At 43.9% G+C, this 16,847-nt stretch overlaps 3 protein-coding genes across 3 annotated transcripts in view; all 3 read right to left on the minus strand.

The window, feature by feature from the left end:
- Positions 1-1,200: 1,200 nt before the first annotated feature.
- On the minus strand, positions 1,201-6,848 carry LOC115042347 (amyloid-beta A4 precursor protein-binding family A member 3). The gene is made up of 11 exons (XM_029500506.1): positions 6,343-6,848; positions 5,278-5,965; positions 5,081-5,111; positions 4,855-5,000; positions 4,673-4,759; positions 4,128-4,319; positions 3,304-3,483; positions 2,808-3,020; positions 2,250-2,369; positions 1,919-2,059; positions 1,201-1,822 (listed from the first exon to the last, which is right to left on the minus strand). The coding sequence occupies exons 2-11, from the start codon at positions 5,953-5,955 to the stop codon at positions 1,751-1,753; spliced, it is 1,860 nt and encodes a 619-aa protein (XP_029356366.1). The 5' UTR covers positions 5,956-5,965; positions 6,343-6,848; the 3' UTR covers positions 1,201-1,750.
- A 327-nt stretch (positions 6,849-7,175) lies between these two features.
- Positions 7,176-9,919, minus strand: pex11g (peroxisomal biogenesis factor 11 gamma). Its single transcript, XM_029500507.1, has 5 exons — positions 9,588-9,919; positions 9,043-9,240; positions 8,715-8,893; positions 8,359-8,427; positions 7,176-8,294 (listed from the first exon to the last, which is right to left on the minus strand). The coding sequence occupies exons 1-5, from the start codon at positions 9,648-9,650 to the stop codon at positions 8,072-8,074; spliced, it is 732 nt and encodes a 243-aa protein (XP_029356367.1). The 5' UTR covers positions 9,651-9,919; the 3' UTR covers positions 7,176-8,071.
- An 818-nt stretch (positions 9,920-10,737) lies between these two features.
- LOC115041994 (FYN-binding protein 1) overlaps positions 10,738-16,847 on the minus strand; it is a 6,557-nt gene continuing 447 nt past the window's right edge. Inside the window, exons 2-16 of the mRNA XM_029499970.1 lie at positions 15,026-15,650; positions 14,748-14,844; positions 14,410-14,465; positions 14,234-14,271; positions 14,099-14,145; positions 13,570-13,678; positions 13,152-13,314; positions 12,761-12,911; positions 12,650-12,666; positions 12,254-12,314; positions 11,869-11,911; positions 11,577-11,739; positions 11,188-11,221; positions 11,049-11,086; positions 10,738-10,956 (exon numbers count right to left, since the gene is read on the minus strand). Coding sequence (XP_029355830.1) covers positions 10,925-10,956; positions 11,049-11,086; positions 11,188-11,221; positions 11,577-11,739; positions 11,869-11,911; positions 12,254-12,314; positions 12,650-12,666; positions 12,761-12,911; positions 13,152-13,314; positions 13,570-13,678; positions 14,099-14,145; positions 14,234-14,271; positions 14,410-14,465; positions 14,748-14,844; positions 15,026-15,650 — 1,674 coding nt within the window. The 3' untranslated portion in view covers positions 10,738-10,924. The remainder of the gene's footprint in view (positions 10,957-11,048; positions 11,087-11,187; positions 11,222-11,576; positions 11,740-11,868; positions 11,912-12,253; positions 12,315-12,649; positions 12,667-12,760; positions 12,912-13,151; positions 13,315-13,569; positions 13,679-14,098; positions 14,146-14,233; positions 14,272-14,409; positions 14,466-14,747; positions 14,845-15,025; positions 15,651-16,847) is intronic.

A 16,847-nucleotide genomic window follows, 5' to 3' on the forward strand; every position in this document is an offset into this window, starting at 1 on the left:
ATAATAGAATGAGATGGTTTGTCTTGTTTTCCTGAACCGATCTGCTCAGGACTAAAATCCTCAGCTTGATCCTGAAATCCTCCTGATCCAGCAGCTTATCTGAACACCAACCTGCTACGAAATCTGCTCCAAAACTTGGTCTACAACCCGGTCCAAACCACAAACCAGTCCAAACCTGGTCCTGCCTCTGCACTTTTACTCTTCTGTGATCGTTAACATGGATCATGACTTGAGTTTCTGTCCTCCAGTCTGAGACTCTGAGACTTCAAATCAAACCTTTGACCTGTCGTTTCCACTTTAAACTAACAACTAAAAGTAAAGTGGATGTTATTATTCTTGCATTCTGAATGAATTGATTGATGGATGGATGGATGGATGGATGGATGGATGGATGGATGGATGGATGAATGAATGAATGAATGAATGAATGAATGAATGTCTCCTTCGGAAGTCTAATATTTAAAGGCTCATTAGCTTCCTGTTGAGATGCAGCTCTCCTTTAGCTGTTAGCTCGACAGAGAAGCTGCTGTTGCTGTCAAACTGACTGTCTGAACAAACATACTTTAATTTGCTTTGAAGGAACAAGTTCAACATTCACACTGTAATTCCAACTATAATGTTAACACTAATTTAATCCTTAAACTCTCCTTACCTCCGTGTTTCCTCCACTTCTCCTTCCTCTGACTGCTGACGGCCACTGATGGGGCTCACATTGGCCCCGCCCACAGTACACGCTCATTGGCTGCAGTACTTCCAAAGGGCGGAGTCCATAGAAGCCGGTAACGAATCTGATTGGTCTGAGGCTCTGCGTTGGTAAAACCTGACAGCTGATTGGCCAACTGGGGGCCGCAGTGGCAACAGCTGGTATGAACATGTTAGATAATAACAACAACAAAAACGATTTCAGACCACACAAATATTAAATATTTCCTGATATTAACTGAACGGATGTGCGGTCCCTCTGCGGCACATTGACAATATAAATTGATAGAATAACTCTGTTCTCAGAATTTAGTTGGAATAGGAAGATTATTAATAAAAGGCGCAGCAGAATTTTAAAGACAAATAACTTATTGCATTTATGACTACATATATTATCAGTCATAATAATAACTGATATATTTCATTTAATACGTAATAATAGCTTCATACACACATTGCTTAATGACGTCTTCACAGAATCCATCAGACTATCTCAACCTCAGTCAAAACACCATCATAGGCTTTTCATTTATTGTCTCATCAATAAAAACTAAAATGTATTCTGGGTCTCAATAAAGGAAATAAAACAAAAAATCTTGCAGATTATTTTAATGAACATCAAAACAGCAAAGTTTTAAAAATAGAAGCATCTTTCTATGAAATAAGGCCGTTACCTTCAATCTGCATAACACTGTTTCCTGTCAGAGTCAGGGCCTGAATGTGGACCTGCCTGTGAAGGTCCAGGCATCCATCACAATGAAATAAACAGACCGTCTGTGCCAATTTGCTATAGTTTGACCACTGACTCCCCCCCCGGCTGGAAGACTCATGAGTTCTGTTTGTTCTCTGCCATGTTACAGGAAGCAAAACATATTGTGCTGTATTATTGCCTCTGAGCTTTAGTGATAAATATAAATTGAGAGCTAAGGTGATCCCTGTCACTTTAAAATGTTTTTACAATTTCCTTAAAAATATAATGTAAGACAAACTTGTTGTGTTCAGTGGTGTGACAACAGCTTTTGTTTGGCAAAAGTTCATGTGCTTGTGGTCAGAGGAAGATGGGCTGCTCCTGCCCCGTTAACAGCCGATATGTCGACGCCGGCATCGTCTTCAGGTGAATCTGTCCGGGGAGAGAGCGTCAGGACTAATCATCAGTGTTCACACCATCAATTTATAAACTGTTGGAAAAATATCAGTCAGCGTTTCGTCCTCTCACCTCCCCGACGACATTCGTCAGGATCTGAATGATCTTGTCATGTGACGTAGCAACGACACTCTGCCCGTTGATTTCGATGATGCGGTGCCCAACACGGATGCCTCCTCTCTCTGCTATACCGCCACGCATCAGGCTGCAGATCTGCAGCAGGAGACGAGGAAGCTGATGATAATTCTGTCAGGCTTTGTTCCTGCTCAAAATGAACTAAAGGTTTAAATAAACTGTCTGTTTTAATTTTACTCTTCTTCTGTAGAATTGCTGTCTATTTTCCACAGTATTCACACAACAGGCGACTGCCTGACAGTGTGACAGAATGAATACAGCAACATACAATTCCGTCCTCCACGCTGAAGCCCAACTGGAACTTCGGGTCTGGCCTCCTGATAATTGCCATGGTGACCGGAGGACAGTGGACAATGCTCAGCTTCACACACTTTTGACTCTTCAGATCCTGAGATGGAAGAAAAATTTAAAATAAGAGGAGACAGACATTCAGCTGATGGTCATAACAGAATGATTGTCCAGCAGGTAAACTACTCAAACTCTGATAATATTAATTTACAATAATAAGGGTTAGGGTTAGGGTTCCCGGCCTGGGGCCTCCAAAGACATCCTGTTTGGGTTCATTGGTGATTCTAAACTGTCCGTAGGTCTGAGTGGTTGTTGGTCTCTGTCCAGGATGACCCTGCCCCTCGCCCACAGTGAGCTGAGATTGGCTCCAGAACCCCCCGTGACCCAAAAATGGATCAGAGGTAGAAGATGAGTGAGTGCGTGATCAGCAGCCAACTAATTGATTATTAGGCTAATTGGAAACACAGTGACATCTAGTAGACGAAGTACATCTAACTTCATCTGAAGGTGTTTTGATCAGCTGAGTCTCCCGTCTCACCCGGATGATGTTCTGGCAGGTGGTGATGGGCAGACCCACCAGACTGGTGCTGTTGACGGACATGATGCGGTCTCCGATGCTGAGCTCGCCACAACGCTCGGCGGGTCCTCCGTGAAGTAGATTGGCAACGACCACGGTGGGAAGGATGGAGCCCCACCCCGACTCCACCACCGCCAGCCCCAAGATCTCCCCAGAAGCCTTTGTGATGGTGACCTGAAAACACAGAGCTGATTAACATCTGTGACGGCAGTAAGACAAAAAACATGCATTTTTAAAATTCATCGGCGCCTCTTCTTTTTAAACTGTGTCACAGCTGACTGATCTGTTTTATCTCAGGGGTGATTTCTGTCCCATGCCTGGTCCGACTCTGACCCTCCTGGTCTGTGCAAATGAAGCTTTCTGTTGAATATCAAGCTGCTGATGTCAGGATCAGTGTGTCAAAGACAGACACCATCAGCTCAGCTAGTCTTTGTGAGACCACAATCAGTGCTCTTACATCTCTAAGGTTCTGGGAGTTAGAGAAATGGGCCAGGTCTCCATTGTAAAGCTCCTGACTCTCCAGGTAGTCACTGTACTCGCCGGGCCGCAGGTCACTGGCTTTGATGCCGTTGGCCTGGAGGAACTGCTGATAGGCCACTCCAAACGCCTGACCTATGGCCTGAGCTATGACCTGAGCCTGGAGGACACACAGGGAGGACGGACAGAGAGACACCTCAGTAATCAAATGATAACCAACATCCATCAAATATTACAGCTCAAAAACAAAGAGGACAAAAAGAGAGGAAAAGATAAGAATAGGCAGAATTATACAACAGAGAACATTCAAAGCTGTTTTCTGTTTTGCGGCTGATTAACTTTGTTCAGTCAATGTCCTTTCCTTCTCTCTGTCGGACTGTTTCAGACCAACAAACAACAAACAAAATCAACAAGCTCTGAGCGTTTCTTTAACCATTTTAGATAAAAGGTCAATTTTCCCTGTTTGCCTGAAATTCGGTTACAGTCACTCATTAAGACTTGTGACCTTCAGTGTCCCACAACTAATTAGTTTCTAAAAGAAACTCCTCCTGCTCCTATTCAGTCTGACCATCGGAGGGAAACTGGGACAGAAGCCAGACCACATCTACATTCAGAACTGTCTGGGGAGGGAAACCAGGCCGAGCTGAAACTTCAGCTCAACAGCAGAAGGCACAGTTGATTTGAGCCTCAATGTCATGAGCTGCTTGCACCGAAATCAGGAGCTGAAGACAAATTAGAGACAATTTTATCGTCCAAATCCAAAATTTTAGGTCTGATGACTCAGACAAGCTGCAGCTCACGCACATCTTCAGAGGAGAAGAGGTGACAGATCATCAGACATTTCTTCTGAGGCTCTGTGGAGGATGTTGAAGAGGAAGAGCTGGAGGGGGCATCACTGTCCTGCCCTTTACGCTTCCTTCGTGCCATGAGCACCACGATGTCGCCAATGTCTGCAATGTAAGAGATCATCTGCAGAGCGTGATCCATCATGGCTTCCTAAGAGGAAACAGGACAGAAAGGGATTAAAGTAGAGAGAACAAGAAGCTCTGGTTCAGTGAAAGCCTCTGGAGCGCTGAACTTCCCAAAAATAGGTGATGCCTCATCGTCTCAGGTTATTCGATCCTAATTCTGATTTCAAAGAGAGTCGACGTAACAGAGAAATAAACCTGAAGAAGAGCTTTTTGAAATGTTCTCTTGTTCTTCACAGTAACAAACTGATGTGATCAGGAGACCTTCTGAAAAAAATCTTCCCCTTGAAGGAAAACTGTGTTTTTCAAATATTCAGAATATTCATAGGAATTAAAATGTGAAACATTTGTTGTTGTGTAGTGTTGACAGTGTTGTTATACCTGTGTGTCTGCATTGAGCACTTTGATTCTCTGTGTGGAGATGAACAGATCCACCTCCGTCATTGGCTGAGATTCTCCATCTGGAGCCTGAAACAAACAGTCCGGTCTAAGATTGAACCCTCTCTGATCGGCAGAGATCCAGGTCTGTGTTTCCATGGTAACCAGGTGAAGCTGGGCTCTACCTTTATTCGGTCCACAGCCTCCTGAGCCTGCGCCATGCGAGCATTGGTGGATGGGTTTCTGTCCGATCGGATCTGGGTGGATCCCAGATACTTGGCTCCAAATATGACACCATCCAGCAGATCTTCAGGGTCACAGGGACCAGGAACTGGGGACAACCACATCCATCATCATCATCATCACCACCAGCATCTTAGTTTACAGTTAACTGTCTGTGGAAGAACTCACCGTCTTTATATGAAGGATGGTCATCAGCACTCTGTGGGGGGGTCAGATCAGTTATTTCTTATAGATGATCAAAGAACACTAAATGGAAATGAATATCGTTCCTACCCTTAAATAAAAACGATGTTTTATTCCTAAAAACAGAAACCTTCATTCTCTTTAAGTGAAACTGTCCAGCATGTCCAAAGACCTGAGCTGACCTGCTCTTCTTGTGCAGTGGCCTTCTCGTCCGGAGGCTCCTCCCCCACCTTCATCCACACCGGCTCAGGATACCCCTCGTCAGGCAGAGAGGGGGGGCAGGCGTCCCCAGGCTGCTGATGTTGCCCATTCCCATAATGCCCCCAGAACCTGTGAGCGTCCTCCTGACTGTAGGAGACCGACACCACGGCGTCCATCTCCCCTCCGGAGGGACACGTCGTGGCGCCGATGTGTGTGCACTGCAGCAGCCCCAGCAGGTCCCTGTGGGGGCCCTCAGAGAACAGCAGCCCAGTGGTTTCACTGCTGTCATCTGATGTCACGGAGGGGGCGGAGGCTCCGGGCAGAGTCTGATGACAGGGGCGGGGCTCCTCGCCCATCAGCTGGAGCTGACTCAGCAGGCTGTGGATCTGGCCGTGGTCTTCATCACCGGGATCTTCCTCTGCTTCTCCCACGTCCTTCAGCCCTCCCTCCTCTCCCCCGGGACTCTGGACCGGCTCACCTGGACCGTCCTGGCCGACAACGAGCTCATCCAAGTCTCCAGCAGAGTCCGCCTCACTGGACGAGTCAGACCTCCAGTCTAACGGAGGAGGCTGGATCAGGCTGAACGACTCCAGGTCCTCCGCCTCAGGCCCTGGAGGTGCAGAGGCGGGTCGATCCACCCGACAGACGTCCAAGTCCATTCTGGAAACCCTGTCAGAGAAGAACCAGATCCAGAACAATCAGGTCAAAGCACAACTTGATACAAACATCCAGGAGTCGGTCCGGGTCCGATCCGGGTGGACCTCTTTACAGTTAAAGGTTCAACTATGAGACTCACTCATGCTGTGAGAAATAAAGTCGATGAGTGAATTTAATGAACAATCATTTCAGGACGTTTTAGAATGATTCTGAAATAAAACAGTTGAACATTAATGAGTTCAAACTCCTCAAACCGGATGTTGGCTAACAGGAGTTAGCTGCAGGCTAACAGCTAAGTGCTAACTGCAGTCATTCCTCCAGTTAGCAGCTAGCTGTTAGCTCTTTAACTCGAATCAGAAAGTCCTGCTGGTCCAGTCCCGGTACCTGACCTGATGATCCGGATCCTGTTCGGCTCCTGACGGTCGACGTGGTTTGATTTTTCAGCCCTCTGCGACACGTCTCCGTTTTTTTCGTCATAATAACAGAATCAGCCGGAGCAGCAGACCTTCACCGGCCGGTCCGCCGATCCGGACTCTGCCAGTCCTCTGAACGGTCCTCTGATCCGGATTCTGCTGGTCCGGACCAGGTTCCGTTCGTTATGCAGACCGAAAACTGAGGCTGTGCTGAGTTCAATGGTTTCTGAAAGCGTCTGCTTCTTTGGCGTCACCCTTCCTTCCTTTACGGACAGAATTATGAAGTCTACTTTAGGCCACTGTTCCTGTTTGATTGACCAAACATTCGTTTCCTCATTCTTCACATGTTTTATTTAACAGCGGGAGAGTCCAGCTGTGGAAGATCTAAAGCAGCACATCTGGATGTCTTCAGATAGACGATCTGATAGGTCTTCAGTCTTCAGACGGTCTTCAGATAGACGATAGACGATCAAAGTAACGAGTCTTCTGTCGGTCCGTGAAGGCGGCGGCTCGCACTTCTGCTCAATCAAACGTCAAAACATCGATTGAGGAAGTGTATTTAAAAAGTTAGATATTTAAAGTGACCAAAATAACTTCATTTTATTCAGCTTATCTTCTGTCGGCTTACATGAGTAAAATAAAGTGTTGTAATATTAAACTCCTGTCTGGACCAAACTGCTGTGTAAAAACTCTAATTCTAACTTTTATTCTTTTCCTGTAAATGCTTTTCTGGTCTGTTTTTAAGTCAAGTTGCGTAATAAAAGTTAACTCAGTATTTAAAAAAACTCTGATTAATGACACAGAGGAAAGACAATGCAACTCTTTATTTTACTTTGCATGATCTAAAATTATTATACATTTAAATTCATTTTCCATTTCCAACATAATAACTCAGACTTCAATCTGATCCAAATAGTAAAACTGTTCTCCTAAAAAAACAGTCTCAGTTTGGGAACAGCAAGCTTCTTGTCTGTGACCTGGTTCTTTAACATCACATTTTCATCTCTGCAGCAGATTTTATCTGAGACACTTTTAACAGTAACCAGCTGCTGCAGTTCAGTTTGAGGACATTAGATGTTTGGATGTGCAGAGACAGATGTCCCTGCAGGTCAATCACCACAATGGCAGACTTAAATATTCACTGTGAATCAGTAGAGACAAATAAATCAAACATTTAAATTCAGATGTCTGGAGTGTGTCTGCACTCGTATGTCTCTACAAATCAACACTTTTTTAAATTTAAAACAACCATGAACTGTCTTATTTAAAAGGTGGAGCGTCATTGTCACCTGCCAGGACCAGGACAAGGACAATATCATTTGAATTCTGACGAACAATGGCAGGCTGTGGGACGCTGAGTCCTCAGCAAAAAGACATGTCAAACTTAGTGAAGAACAATCAGAAGTAAGATGGAGGAGGTTAGGAAGATTCTTCTTAACTGTCATGCAGGATCCAAATCCAGCTTTATAAAAACTCTGCACTCTTAAAACATATAATCATTTTAATTAATATCAAAATAAATTAATTACATTTCATGGTAGTGTGATTGTAAAGCTGCAGCAGGTTTTTTTTCAGTTACTCTCATCTGAAGATGTTTCAGATGCCTTTTCCTTTTTCAAACTTTCTTCACTCACAGTTTATTCACTGACCGCAGTTACAGGATGATTGGGGTTTAATTTCTCTACATTTCCTGTCGTTGGTAGATCTATGTGTTTATCTCTGTGCTGTCATCCTGGCCACTGTGGTTGGGGCTTATCTCCATTAAACCAATCAGAGATGAGATGGTTCCCATCAGCCCCACCAACCAGTTGGGGCATTGACCAGCCCACAGGAAGCCGGGCGGCATCCAGTGAACGGCGTTCATGAGGTCAGCTGCATTACTGATGATGGACAGAAACTCCCCTCGAACCTGCCTGCTGATCTGAAAGCTGCAGGAGGAACAACATGAGACCAGAAGAAAGAACAGAAGAAAGAGCAGAGACAGCGTCTCACCTGTGTCCAACTCTGTCTGTTCCACAACTCTTCATCTTCTTCCTCAGCAGCAGCAGAACCCGAAGAGACCTGAAGATAAAAAACACCAGTGATTCAACAAGTCAGGCAGAAAAGAGTTTGAGGTGCCACTGTCTGCACTTCCTGTTTGTCACATCTATTTTTAAACATAGTGAAACATAAATTTGTAAAATTAATCTACTGTTTTTTCACACATAAAAAAAATGTTCAGTTAAATTTATTTCTGTTGCATTCGTTATTAAAACGATAAAATCATTAAACAATTAAAAACTTAAAAGACTCACAGAGTCTGACGAAGGAAACCTTCAGCTCCTCTGATGTCGGACAGGCGAGCTCACCTGAGAATCCCCAGAAGCAGAGATGTTCCCCACAGCACTGTGCTGAGCAGCCACCATCGCTCTGACTTCACCTTGATGAGCTCGGCGTCAGCCGCCCACGCCACGTGTTCACAGGGGTAATACAGCTGGTCAGCCATGTTGGTCAGAATGGACAGCCAACGCACCAACGGGTCCTCGTCCTGCCGAAGACAGAAATGAATCAGTACTACAACTGAGCGGGAGACTGTGTCAGCAGATACGTCAGTCTGGTGATGATGATGACGCTCTGGCCTGCTGACTGAACTTTCAGACTGACTGTATTGTGTCCGTCAGAGTAGTGTGGACTCACCGTGGCTCCGAAGCCGTAGTTGTGGGAATAAACCAACATGGAGGCGTCATCAAACAGCCGGAGGACCGTCCTGCACTGACTGAGCTGAGCAGACAGCAGCAGCAGACGCTTCCCCAGCTGCTGAGAGCAGACGTCTGCGTCCGCCTGGCGGGACAGTACTCCTCCAATGAGCTGGGAGCTGTAACAGACGGCTCTGATCTGCTGACAGACAGAGACACTGAGAGCTGATCATGATTCCATTTCTGTTATTGATGAATCTTCTCAGCTCTCTGATCAGTTTATTATTTGAACCAGGTTAATATTTTTCTCCCCCATTTTAGCTGTAAACATTTAATTGTTATTTTTATTTTCTATAAAACAAATAATATTTTTGTTTCTGGTGTTCATTTAATTCTTTTCCTCGACGTGAAGATCTGACTGATTATCTGAAGACATCTTATCGACCAATAATGTTAATGATGAGTTCAGTCGAGACAGACGAAATAACACTTCATGAAGTGTGAACACAACAACCATGAGGATTATTTCATGTTCTGTCCCCTCACCACCTTGTCCCTCCCCCGGTAGGACTCCAGTACTCGGGCCAGAGCCTCCACCGATTCCTGCATCTCCCCCGAAGACCAGAGACTCAGTACGGATCTGGGTCTGAGGAGGACCTGAACCGAACCCGGTCCCTGGACCAGGTCTCAGCTGGACTTTGGAACAGGAAGTAGCCGACCAGCCAGACTGAGGTAGAGGATGGCCGATCACACGAGGATTCTTCTTCTTCTTCTTCTTCTTCTTCTTCTTCTTCTTCTTCTTCTTCTTCTTCTTCTTCTTCTTCTTCTTCTTCTTCTTCTTCTTCTTCTTCTTCTTCTTCTTCTTCTTCTTCTTCTTCTTCTTCTTCTTCTTCTTCTTCTTCTTCTTCTTCTTCTTCTTCTTCTTCTTCTTCTTCTTCTTCTTCTTCTTCTTCTTCTTCTTCTTCTTCTTCTTCTTCTTCTTCTTCTTCTTCTTCTTCTTCTTCTTCTTCTCCTTCGTGTTTCTGTGTCGCCTCCTGCTGGCAACTCACGGGACCAACGTGGAATTCAATAATGTGAAATTCAAAGATAATCAGAGAGTTTCCAGTTTTGTGCGGCGCGGTGTCACAACAAGGAAGTCCTGGTTGGGTTCCCGGCCTGGGGCCTCCAAAGACACCCTGTTTGGGTTCATGGGTGACTCTAAACTGTCTGCGGGCCTGAGTGGTTGTTGGTCTGTGTGACGGACTGGACACCTGTCCAGGTGACCCGGAAACAGATAAGAAGATTAATGATGAATGAATGGAGTTTCCATTTTGATTAAATATATTTCAAGAGTGTAGTTTTAAAATCGGAAAGAGATAGTTTCTGTTTCTCCAGTTTTATTTTTTATTTTTATTTCAGCTCATCATTCTTTAATGTTATTTTCAAAAGCAGAAATGACAGAAATTAACATGAAAAAGTCATTTAATTATTTAAATTTATCTCAGAGGTCAAACACAGCTATAGTGTATTAACTTTGTGTACAAGCATTTTGACAAACAACACAGTTATCAGTTCAGTTTGACAGAAAAAGTTTATATTTTAGATTTTAGCTAGTTTGACTTTTCATATAGTTTGTGTGTATCTTTGTGTGTGTTTGTGTGAGTGTGTATCTGTGTTTGTGTTTAGTTTGAGCTTCAGTTCAGTTTGTTTGTCTAAAGTGATTCTTTAACTCTTTTTTTTTTTTTTTTTTTTTTACATTATTTTCTTGGTTTCTGGCTGTGCGGCACTCCAGTCGTTTGTACTGTTGACCCAGACAAAGAAGGTTCTGTGTTTGGACACTGGTTCCATGTGGTCAATCAGGTTGTCAGGCTTCAGTCTGTGTGTGTATGTGTGATAATGTTGTGCTAATAATCTGTGATGTCATTTTCATACACTTCTGAAAAAGGGAACAAAAAAACAAATGGATGAGAAAAGAGGATTCAGACAAAACTCAGCAGTTTCCAGATTTCCTTCAGAACTTGAACTCACCATCAGGAAAGGCGACATCATCATAAAGATCTCCCTCCCTGAAAGAATAGAGACATAAAGAGACCAAAAACTAGATCAAACCTTTTATTTCTGAATTCATGGAAATGATTGAACAACAGAAGGCTGAAGAGTCACTTACATCGGCAGGAGCAGAGACCTGGACACATAACCATCTGAGACAAGACAACACAGCACGACACAACACAACACAGCACACCGGATGGAACTCAGTGTCACATTTTTACTGTTTTCATTGTCAGGCAATTTTTGACCTGTTTCTTTTGTCAACAAACTGTCCAGAATCAGGACTTGAAGGTCAAAGGTCAGAGGAGGATCAGTTCTCTCCTCCAGAATCATCAACACATTTTCACTCATTCAGATATTTAGAAATGTTGAAAATATTTTTCAACTAAAATATTTATCCGTCCCAACTATATAAACTGGATGGTTTTTATTTACCGTCCCCACTGTGACGGACGGTTCTGAGTTGGACTAAAATGTCGAACTAACGGCAGAACGTTGTCGTACATTTTCCAAACCTGTTGCGACACAGAGCTTTCTTGCTGCTGGTGAGCTGAATGACTTCGAGGACTTCTCCTTGAGACACCAGCAGGTCCTTTGCCCCGGGCTTCTTCAGGACGCTGTTTGGATCCACCATCATGATGTGCAGGACTCTGGGCGGCCCCTCATACTGGAGAATACTCACCGTCACTCAGGAATCAAACCTTTTTATTTATGTGCGTCTATACAAATACACTGACATACATTTCCACTCTCTGTTTGAATCTAATAATCTGATTAATGTGTGCAGAAAAATTACCTTAAACTTTTTTTTTAGCTCTTTCTCCACTCTCGGGTCGATACTGAAAATGATAAAATGACATACATTTCATTTTTAACCTGAGCACAATGATCAAATCAGTAACTTCAGCAACAGATCAACAAATCAGAGATTAACAAATAATCTTCTTCTATTGGAACCAGTTTTTTGTTGTCATGGTAACAAATGGTTACCCCCTTTGTAGCTGCTAATATATGAGCTAAGATATGTGTGTGTGATATTGGATACAATCATATAATCAAAATGAAAGCGGCTTCAGGTCACTAAACAACATCTAACAACAACGATTGTTACAAACATCAATGTTACAGAGACGCTGATGCGACACTGAAGGCGTCACTTCCTGCTTCAGTAAATCAGTTACCTGATTTCAGGAGGTGGAGGCGGGAAATCCAGAGTTAAAGGCTGGACGTCGTCATAGTTGTCTGAGGAATAGACAAAACAAATAACTTCAAATTGTCCTCTAGAATAAAAATTATTAACATACTTAAATACAATAACAGCAATAAAAAGTTCATTCTCCACTCTCAAATATAAAAATGAACAAAAAAACAAAGTAATTACAATTAGATTAAAGGTATCAATCAGCCTTTTTTATGAAAATGTTCATGTTTTCATATATTTAGGAAACAGTTCGCGATCGATCAATAAATGAATTTGGAATAGTTGTCTTTAAAGAATAAATGAAACTAAATCATGGTTTCCTGATTTAGTTTGACTGATGTTTCTGTGAAGTTCAATAAAAAGTCAGTGAACTCACCATCATCCTGGATCAGACTGCGGGTCGGAAGACACAAAATTAGTCAGACTCACAGTTTAACTTTCCACTGAAGTTTATTTCCTGGATGGAACAGGAAGTGTCCAGCTGTACCTGTCTCTGTTGGAGGCGTCAATGTTTGACATCAGGGGGGGGTCTGGGGGAGGGGGGGGTAACACTGATGTGTCTAATTTCCTGAACTGGAGGGCTTTACGCTTCACTGCTTCATAATCAATATCCACACACGTGTTGCTGATGTATCCGTCTGCAAGTTAACCAGGAGATGCACACACGGACACACACACAGACACTCAATCAGGTGTTTCTCCTCACAGCACAGAGTTAATAACACACTTCAGTAAAATAGATTAGTAGTTAGTTAACTGAGCTAAACCAACCAGTTAAAGTGACTTCAGTCAGTTTTGTGCTGTTTAATAACACAACACTTTGTGTTTATATCACACACAGACACACACATGAAAGTCTCAGGTTCCTTCATACTCACAGCTCCCGCTCAGAGAACGAGCCAACCATTTGCCCTCAGGGTTGTTCTTCACCCGGATGATCTCCACACTCTCGCCCTGCCGAACGCTGAGGTCCAGTTTTATTCCTCCGGACCAGTCGTGTCGGACTTTGGCTGTATGAAGAACTTCCACCTCCCCCGTCAGCTGCAGATTCGATGGGCAGAAATGTAATTTCAGGAACAAAGTCATACATGAAAAACTGGTTTAAACTAGAAACTAAAATACTACATCTTTTTATTGTTCTTTGATTAAAACCTCCACGAGGAGACAGTTTATGATGCTTGCTGATGTTTCTACCTCTTTATGTGTAAAATCTGAAGAGGCTCTTCTTGTTTGTGACATTGTGCGTTTTGTGAACTTTTCATTTTGCAGTTGAAGGAATATGGAGTTTTTGGGTACCTGAAAAATTTTCCTCCATTCCTTTTCTTTTTTCTGTTGGTCCATCAGATCTTTCTTCTCCTGTTCTTGATGCTTCTTTGTGTTGACTTGGTTTCCTCCCACCTCGTCCCTGTACAGACACACACTTCACCGTTCTCTCATTGCTTCCTATTGAAGTCTGGAAATCTGGATATTTGAACATATGAATGTTTTATTTCAGCCCTAACGTATGACCGTCTGTTCTGGATCAACCAGCGCAAACTGAAGCAATGTCACATTTTAGAGTCTGTCGGTTTCAGTTTGTTCTGATTTGTGTGTTTATTCTGACAGGAAACACACTGAAACTTGGTGCAACAATGAAGCTGCAGAGTTGAAGCTTCATGCAGACATTCAAATCTGTTGACTGTGAAACTGAAAAGGCAGAAAATGAATCAACAGCACCAGCACATAAATAAAACTACACAGAAATATCAACAGGTGGAGAAAGAATCGAAGCTACTTTACTTTGAGCCGATTAGACACAAAGAACGATGAAGGAGCCAACACTCACTCATCAATAAACTCATAGACATCATCATCATCCTCCTCTTCATCATCCTGCAACACAAACAAACACAAAACTCTCAGAACTTTAGTTTGAATATTCAGAAAATGAAGACTCATCAGTCAACTGGACATCACTCACCCTGTTCAGACTCTGAGAGGCAGATTCACTGCAGGACTCTGGAACAGCAACAACAACAACAACAACAACCATCACAACCACAACAACAGCAACAACAGACCAAAACTCTTTCTCTAAGGTGTCATGAGATAAACAGGAGGCTCCTCCTGTTTTTTTTTTTTTTGTTATTTTTTTACCATTTCTCTCGAAACTTCCGATGTCGTCATATGGATCCTGATTATCATCGATGTCTCTGCAACAAATGAACAAAAGCATGTTTGTGTGTTTTTCAGGGAGAAGTTATTAAAATCTTCATGAAGCATCAACTCTAAATAAACTTCAACATAAACTTCAATTTTTAGGAGATAATGATGCAAAGTTACACAAACCTCCTGTTTTTACTTTTGATTCAGGGATTGATTATTATTGATTATTATAGATTATTTTATATGATTGTTTTATCATTAATGTGATGTAAACATCCTGTCCTGGTCTGATCATCCATTAAAGCAGTCTGATGTGAAGTTGGACTCACATGGAGGCGACCTGGTGCGGCAGCCTACTCGGTTTGTTGGATCTTTGCGGTGGTTTTGGGGGCCACTGCCCTGCTGGGACAGAGGACCCTGGAGAACCTGTAGAACCACCACAGAAAAAGAAGCTGTGACAGCCGTCTGCTTGACTGCAGACGTTTTAGCTTTTCAAAATAAAAGCAGTAACAGCAGGGGTCAGAAACTGAAGCATCTCAATACTTTCATTTCTGATTTATACCCAGTTTGTGATTTTCCATCACAGGAGACAAAGACGGACACTCACCATCACCGGTCCTCTGGGCAGGGGGGGTGGGGGGGACGGGTCCTCGGTTGAACTTCCTGAAGGGCTGCAGGTTGACGGTTGGGGGTCGTTTAGGCTTCAGGGGCAGGGGTCCTTCAGGGGGCAGGGGCTTCCTCAGTGGGGTCACCTCCCCAGTGCTCCTCTGTCGGGACTGCTGTCGGAGGGGCAGGGGGGCAGTGCTGGGAGATGGTGACGGCCCCTGAGCTGGTTTGGGACACGGGGACCTCTGGTGCCTCAGCATCATGTTCTGGAGCATCTCCCCCGTGTGCTTCACCTTGTTGGCTTCTGCTCTGGCCCCAGAGCTAGGAGGTCGAGGGGAGGCGGCAGGTCTGAAGGGGCTGAAGGTTGCTGGCTCTGCCCTGGAGAACCGCACGGGATCGGGCCGGGGGCCAAGGCCAAAGCCTGGGCTGGGGCCGGGGCCCGGCCCGGGAGGAGGAGGAGTGGGAGAAAGTCTGTGGTGGGACAGACCGTCTGTCATCATCAGGGTTGTTCTCCCAAAATCAGGTCTGGGAGACTTCGGGGAGCCGCTGTCTCGGCTGCTGGTGTCTGAAGTGGCAGTCCTGCTGTTGAAGCGGGCCCTCAGAGCCTTCACATCAACGCTCTCCCCCTGAAGACGACACAGCAGCATAAGCTCAGCACTGTCTGAAGCAGGAAGTCAGCAGCACAGCGAGGCATGAGTCCACGCCACAGACACACAACTACAGCTACACAACCTTTACAAAGTTTGTTTGCAGCATGCAGCTTCAGTTTCCTGCCTGTTTTCATCTTCACAGAACTGAGACTCTGCAGAGACTCAAAGTCCTGCAGTTCTTCATGTCAGTATTTGTTCACAAAAATCCTCCTTATGGCACAGTAAACTGAGTAGAGGCTGCCAACTGAAACACAACATCAACACATCAACGACAGTTGTACTGCTGTGGAGTCTGTGTAGCTATTAATAACTTCTGCCTGGGGGGGCACTGTAGCTGCCTGAGTCTGTTAACTACAATCACTATTTTCATCTTTCTGAGGAGAAGTGTGAATCAACAGTCTTTAACTTCTTTCTACACATCTTTCATTCTCATCACTGACAGTGACTTCCTGTGTTCACGGGAATTTTACAGGTTCAATCTGAAGTAAATGGACACCAGAGGAGAGATGCAGAAGAAAGGAGGAGAAGAGAGGAGGTGAGACAGAACTTCACTTTGCTCATGAAGGAATCTCTGTCTGCATGTGGAGAAGAGCAGGAAGTGCAGACAACCACACGCCTCTGTACCCTAGCCAGCATCCTGCTCTGGTTACCATGGAGATGGCCTTCACCATCGCCCCTGCACCAATAAGCTGCAAGCGCTGCTCGCTCGCTCTCTCACTCACTTCTTCTATTGTCACATAGAACAAAGGAAACAAGCATGAACTTTTTCTTTTCACCACAAAACTCCAACGAAAGTTCCACTTTCAGTCAGAGCAGAAGACTCTGTGTGTGTGTTTTCCATCACTTAACTCTTGTGAAGTCAGGTGTCTTCAGAGGAAATAAGACGAGACTCAACAACAGATACAAAATAAAATCTAATCAGAAATAATTCTGTGACATATTCAATGTTTTAATAAAATAATATCAACGTCTGACTGAATACATCAATGTATTGACATATATTTCAGTTTATTGCTGCTCCTCCACCATGTCAGAAAAGAGTGTCAGAAAAGAAATGTTTGCTTAATTTTTGAATCTTCTTTCTGTTGTACATGAAAAGAAGCTGAACTGAAAGTTTCTGTCAAACTGACGTGAAGCTGCAGTGAAGCAGCAGCTGCTGATGGTCAATCATTA

The sequence above is a fragment of the Echeneis naucrates genome, chromosome 4 (genome assembly GCF_900963305.1).
Source record: "Echeneis naucrates chromosome 4, fEcheNa1.1, whole genome shotgun sequence".
In the NCBI taxonomy this organism is placed as follows: domain Eukaryota; kingdom Metazoa; phylum Chordata; class Actinopteri; order Carangiformes; family Echeneidae; genus Echeneis; species Echeneis naucrates.